At 43.0% G+C, this 6442-nt stretch overlaps 1 protein-coding gene across 4 annotated transcripts; it reads right to left on the bottom strand.

Annotated features, from left to right (window-relative positions):
- Positions 1-513: 513 nt before the first annotated feature.
- On the bottom strand, positions 514-5994 carry LOC109529306 (uncharacterized). Of its 4 annotated transcripts, none has more exons than XM_019892630.1 (11): positions 5668-5994; positions 4816-4969; positions 4495-4658; positions 4103-4321; positions 3915-3999; positions 3495-3766; positions 3231-3422; positions 2400-2538; positions 2084-2283; positions 1194-1397; positions 514-915 (listed from the first exon to the last, which is right to left on the bottom strand). In XM_019892630.1, exons 1-11 carry the CDS (start codon positions 5946-5948, stop codon positions 555-557), a joined length of 2271 nt encoding a protein of 756 aa, XP_019748189.1. In that variant the 5' UTR covers positions 5949-5994; the 3' UTR covers positions 514-554. The 4 variants fall into 4 exon arrangements, 3 of the variants coding, with proteins under 3 accessions (XP_019748189.1, XP_019748190.1, XP_019748191.1); XR_002170815.1 differs by lacking the exon at positions 514-915 and adding an exon at positions 1921-2040 and having other exon boundaries at positions 1320-1397; positions 2142-2283; XM_019892631.1 differs by lacking the exon at positions 4816-4969.
- Positions 5995-6442: the final 448 nt, after the last annotated feature.

Here is a 6442-nt window from a genome sequence, read left to right as displayed (position 1 = left end):
CGCTATGCATTTAACCACACTTTTGTCTGCATTCAAACGACACAAAATTATTTTCAATGCCCTGATTTCTGGGGCATTTAGTACACTGACGCACAAGATGCATTGATTGACGCAGCTATTTTCTTCTTTGTCTAAAAGGCCCAATGGAAGCAGAGAAAAAGCATGGTAGTGTGAAAAATTCAGCTGGAGTTGTCACATGATTTACTTTATGGGCCACATAAAATGATGTGGCGGGCCAGATCACGCCCTTGGGCCTTGAGTTTGACTCTTGTGTCTAGCACAGTGACCAGAGGTGAACTCTCAGTTAAAGGGCCAGTACACACAAAAGCATTGCAAGATTTTATTCTGCAAATATTTGAATTCGAGACACGCTTTTCCATGCCCACTCAAATTCCTATTCCAGTCACCATTATTTTAAGACCAGCAGTAAAAAAAAAAATATCTACAACAGCACACAATTTGATTTGCTGTGAAACAGTGTGGTGGAACACTTTACAAAAAAAAACTATAAATTATGAACAGCGCGAACAACTTTACACACACAAAAAAAAAGACTATTTTCTTTCTTGTTTGGCCCCCTGCTGCTTATCCTCAAACTGCCCCTTGTAGGTGGGGAACCCCAATAGGTTCAAGTTTCCCTTGAGGAAGACAAGCTTATCAAAGCTGGCATTGGCCAGGGCGGTCCTCTTTGGCCGGACGATGTCACCGGCTGTTGAAAATACCCTCTCCACAGCAGCGGAGCTAGGGAGTGGAGTGTTGTATTTAATAAATAAGTCCACCCATGCCTCCCTGTGATCCTTTGGGAAGAGGGCCCAGGAAAGCGATTCCTGCTTGGGTTTCCAGTCATGGATGGTGGCCCTAAGCACCTCCTCCACATCCTGGTCTACCCCATCCTGGTCGGCGCCAAACAGCTCCCTGTAAGCATCATTAGATGTTTTAGTGAAATGGGAAGAAAAAGACAATTTATAGAATGCCTGAAAACAACATTGAATAACAGACAATAGATATCCATTCATCTATGTTTTTATCCACTTATCCTAACGAGGGTCGCGGGCATGCTGGAGCCTATCCCAGTTGTCTTCGCGCAGTAGGCGGGGTAAAACCGATGACTGGTAACGAAGCCGTCGTTACCAGTCATTCACAGGGCAACAACAGTTGTCTTCAATGTTTTGAGTATAAATATGAACTATTACTGGAAAACCCGGTCCTGGTAGCTCATCACGTCAGCCTGGGCCTTGGCTGCCCTTTGCCGCACCATGGCCTTAAGTTCCCTGACGATTCTGTCCTTGATGGCGTTGGCTTGGTTCGGGGCGATTCTTGCCAGGATGGTAGGGGTGAAGGATGGGTGCAAGGCAGAGGCCATGAGCAGGTCTTGGTCCTCAAAGAGGACGCCAAACCTAAAAATGAATAGCACTGTAAATCTCAGTTTCAAAACGTCAGGTAGATAAATACACACACAGACACACACACGCACTATTATAAACATCCATTCATCCATCGATCCATCCAACGTAGCTCGACCGGTAAATCGAGAGCTTCGCCTTTTGGCTCAGCTCCTTCTTTACCATGACAGACCGATACAAAGTCCGCATCACAATACTGATGCAATACTGAGGCCACCAAACCGGACCCTCCCAACGCCTTGGCTGTGTCTAGAAATTATGTTCATAAACGTTGTTTGTAATGACAAAAGGCAGCCTTAGCAGAGTCCAACCGTCAATGGAAATGAATCCGACTTAATGCCGGCAATGCGAACCAAACTGTGACATAGCTGGTATAGGGAACAAACAGCCCATATCAGAGGGTTCGGTACCCCATAGTTCCAAATCACGCCCCACAGAACTCCCCGAGGGACAGGGTCGAACGCCTTCTCTAAGTCTACAAAGCACATGTTGACTGGTTGGGCAAATTCCCATGCACCCTCGATGACCCTGCCAAAGGTGTTGAGTTCTTCCAGTGTTCCACGGCCGGGACAAAACCCACACTGCTCCTCCTAAATCTGAGACTCGTCATCCCGACAGAACCTCCTCTCCAGCACCCCTGAATAGAGAGTAAAATGTATTACAACATTTTATACACACACCTTTTGTCAAAGCCTCTGAGAAGGGACTGGATCAGGGGCTGGGCATACTGCAGCTCACCCCTCTGCTGGTCCTGTAGCAGCCACCTCTTCAAGACCAGGAGCGTCGGGAGGAGGATGCCCATGTAGGCGTTGTCCTCCCCCTGCAGGCTGTCCAGGGTGTCCGCCACAGGCTTCATGACATCCCTGTACTCCGTCAGGACCTGAAAAGTTCACGAGGAAACTTGATGCGCAACAGACTACGAAAAGCGGCACAAACTGGCTGTTTTTGCCCATCGGTAATGGTTCACAAATTAAATTAATTTTATTTTTTTCATACGCTGATGTCTTGATCCAGAATTGCCGCTCCTGCCTTGCCTCCGGGCTGGTTCATAATGATGTTGTTGATGGCCTCCACCTGCTCAGGCAGAGACATCACCTCCAGCAGCACATTCACACTGTTGAAGTAGGAGTTCCACCTACAGCGATAACACACGTTAAAAAAAATAAAATAAAAAAAAAGTGAGAGACAATTAATATGCCGTATTTGCCGGGTTATAAGTCACACTTTTTTCATAGTTTGACTGGGGTTGCGATTTATACTCCGGAGCGACTTGTGTGAAATTATCATTTCACATGTTATTTTCACATTACACCACAAGAGGGCGCCAGAGGCACGTGTTGATAAATCAAGATGAGACTGACGTAAGCGACGTAGAAGAGGAAGCGCCACATCTTCTCCCACCCGAGTTGGGGGAGTTTTTTAAAACTGACACAGAGGATGCAGATTTCATTGGATTTAGTGATTTGGAGTAACACTGATGGTTTGGTAAACTTATGATGTATGTATCTTCTTCATGCTAGAGTTATCTGAATAACGCTTCATATGTTATGTGAACATACCAAGCACGGTCTCGGTTCCTTGTTTATGCGTCATGTAATGTTAACATATCTCTATTTTATTGTTATTTTAAATTGCCTTTCAAGACGACTCGTATGTTCTTTGTGTTGGATTTTATCAAATAGATTTCCCCAGAAAATACGATTTATACTCAGTGTGACATATATTTGTTTCTTCTTTATTATGCATTTTATGGCTAGTGTGACCTATACTCCGCAGCGAATTAGAATCCGGAAAATACGGTAATTCATGATTTGGAGAATACATTACCTAACTAAAACCGGAGTTGTCAGCTTCCTCTTGATAGCTGTCTTGAGCTGATTGGCAGCAATAAGGCTCTGTTTCTGGAGTTTCCAGAGGTATTGGACCTTGGCGGTTGCCTTGCGCCAAGGAGTGTGCCCCCTGCTCCAGCCCACGACTTCGTTTATGTCCGTGGTCGCCAAGAGGTTCATGGTATGCACACTGGAACAAAATAAACATTGAAAGTAGCACCTCGCTTTCAAAGTTAAATCTTCAAAATCTGCTATTTCTTACCAGCAGCGGCGGTGAGGTGGCAGAGTGAGATGGGGATTGGAGTCATTGTCCTCGGCGTCAAGCTGTCCTTGGACGTCGCAAAGCTGCGCTGTTAACACTTCCTCATCCTCCTCCTGAACCACCAGCCTCTCCTTCTGTTCCCCAAAGGCATCGAAGGCGGCGACATAGTTTGCGCCATTGTCTGTGGTGGTAGCGACCACCTTATTGGCAATGCCAAACTCCTGGTGGATGTCATGGATGACTTCGCCCAGGAGCTCATGTGTCTGGCTGACCTGGGAAAAATATTTCTTGTTTTTGTTCTCAAGATTTATTCAGTACTTATTAGGCTTCAATTTTTTTTTTTTAACTCGGGCCAAGTCACTCAAATTAAGAACAAAATATATTTTGTAAAATCCACACATGACATGTTTTCATTTCTACCTTCAACTCCCTGCATGCCAAGGTTGCCTTCATCCTCTTCAAACTGGGCCGATCTATCCAGTGCACAGTCATGCCCAGGAAGGCACTGTGGAAATATTACGATTATATTAATCATGTAATAAATGTGTCTGTCATATGTAAAGTAGAGTAGATCAAATCAAAATAATATGACAAATGTATAGCTTTACCGTCTCTGCACCGACCAGCTGTCAGCAGTGGTTGCCACCCACGTCTGCTTGTACAGCAGGTTGTTGAGCTGCAGCTTGGCTTTATCCATCAGATCACCCAGGTCCCTCGCCAGGGTGTTCCTGGACATGAGCTGGAACTGAGGACTGAGGTAGGCAAACATCTCCCGTGTGTAGGGGTGTTCACAAAGGCTGAGGGGGGAAAGTGTTTCCACAAACCACCTGTAAAAGGACATTTAAAAATAATTGCATACATCTGCTAATAAATAATGATTGATTAAATTAGCAGCATTATGAAGAAGATAAATAATCAATTTTAAATATTTGTAAACAAATACGAAACTTGAACCCAGAGGAAAATTAAACTGATATTTTTCGAGTTCATGTTTCCTCACCTTGTAACAATCTTCTTGGCCATGTCCTGGCTGAACTTGTGCCTGACAGATTCCTCCACTGAGAGGTGGCGCCTCTTGGAGGGACACTCCATGGAGTGGCTACGGCCACGCTTACTGTTTCCAGCCAGCGCGGCGGTGAGCTCGTGCTTCTGTCCAGGGTGCGCCTATTTGAACCCCCCCAAAAAAATTGTAAAAATAATATTTACTAAATATTGTTCTCTTTAGAATTAATTGCACTTATTTTATACTTTTGTTCATTCTGTCCCTAAGTATAAAAGTCTAACTGTTTTCATTAAAATACATTTCAAGCTTTTAACTCACGTTTTCATAGTGCCGGGTAAGATGGGCCCTGGAAACTGAGGTGTAGGTCACACCTGTGTTTTTGCAAAAAGGCTGCATACACTTGGCCCTGCCAGTGTACACTTTGCTCTTGCCCATGCCTTCACGTTTCAAGAACTTTGAAAAGATGTAAAATCTAAAAAATAAAAAATAAAATAATTCAAATAAATAGTTAACAGGTGAGTGGTGATTTTTTTTCCAAATAAACCAAGTGTTGCGACTAGCCCAAATTGAATGTCATAGGTATGCAACATAATTAAAATATTTTTATAGGCAAGAGTATCCCTGAAAACAGCTTGAAAAAAGGAGGCAAATTAAATTTAAAAGTTGTCATTTTTGTAAAGATGTGAATCGTTTGCTGTGTTGAAAAACAGGTTCAAAAGTACAAAAAATACTATATAAATCAATTTACAGGCGGTAAATTGTTTAAATGCCGCAATTTTTGGAATGTGTTAGATTGAGTGTAATTTAATGAAATATTGATTAGATTGAGTGTACTTTCATGAAATATTGATTACTAGTATGAAAGTATAACGGTACATAAATGTGCCTGAGTGTGTGCGTTGGTGATCAGGTTTGTTTGTTTATTTTTTTAAGAAAAAGGACGACGACTATCCCTACGTCTGCGATAAACAGAAATACTGCATTAAAAATTCATCAAATCGAAAACGAGGCAACAAGGAGATTACAGTATACATAACATCTCTAAAAATGTATGCAAATACACATTTTTAACCTACGAGAGCAGATTTCTCTCAATCGGCCTCACGAGTAATGGTGAAAATTAATCAACTATAATATACCTGAATATGACGAAAAAATGCATTATCTTACTTTTCGCAGTTCTCGAGGTAGCGTTTTAGCGCCCTGGTGGCTTCGGCATTTTCCAGCTCCCGAGCGTCAGTCTCCTCCACCTCCGAATCCTCCTCAGACTCTTCCAGCAACCGAGTTGAAGAGTCAAGGGACATGCTGGCGTCAATGTCACCCTCCGCATCCACTCCCGCTGTGCTGGTTCTGACGCTGCTAACCCTACTGGATCTCTCATCATCACCATGAATAATACTAATAGCAGAAGATGGACTCCCGCTATGTGTACTTTTGAAAAATGTATCCATAATCCAACACGAGCCACCCCTCTGGTTTCTGTCTTCTTCTCCTGAAGTTTTATGGTGGTTGGCAAGAAACTTTCAGGTACATTACTGCCACCTACTGGTAAGGAGTGTGAACCAGGTATGCAGCTAATCCAGTGGTTCTGAACCTGGGTTCGACGGAGCCTCTGCCATGGAGGTTAAGACATACCCGACTTAAAATGTCAATTAATGATTACATTGCTTGTGCATTCAGTGCAGTGGGAAATTTCGTTAGCTCAGGAGTCAACGTTCGACTGTTGTTATAGTACGTCGTAAAATGTAAAAAACTTAATACTTATGTCTTGAAATTTTATTTATTTTTTTTCTGTTTGGAATAAATGCGTTTTTATGTCTTGAATTTGTAAGAAGTCATATTTTTGTTTTTCACTAATGAAGGGTTCGGTGAATGTGCATATGAACTGTTGGGTTCGATGCCTCTAACAAGGTTAAGAACCACTGCGCTAACCTCTGACCCCAAA

The sequence above is a fragment of the Hippocampus comes genome, unplaced genomic scaffold, assembly GCF_001891065.2.
Source record: "Hippocampus comes isolate QL1 unplaced genomic scaffold, H_comes_QL1_v1.1 scaffold47, whole genome shotgun sequence".
Classification (NCBI taxonomy): Eukaryota; Metazoa; Chordata; class Actinopteri; order Syngnathiformes; family Syngnathidae; genus Hippocampus; species Hippocampus comes.
Note: the sequence above shows the minus strand (reverse complement) of the source record. Positions and strands in the feature narration are given on the sequence as shown.

Bases quoted from the DNA above. Each gene is read 5' to 3' on its own strand.
- LOC109529306 (XM_019892630.1), bottom strand. From the start codon at position 5,948: ATGGATACATTTTTCAAAAGTACACATAGCGGGAGTCCATCTTCTGCT. The intron at 4,322-4,494 runs GTGAGGAAACAT...GTCCTTTTACAG, and splicing joins GCCAAGAAGATTGTTACAAG to GTGGTTTGTGGAAACACTTT. The intron at 2,284-2,399 runs GTATGAAAAAAA...TGAACTTTTCAG, and splicing joins TTCTGGATCAAGACATCAGC to GTCCTGACGGAGTACAGGGA.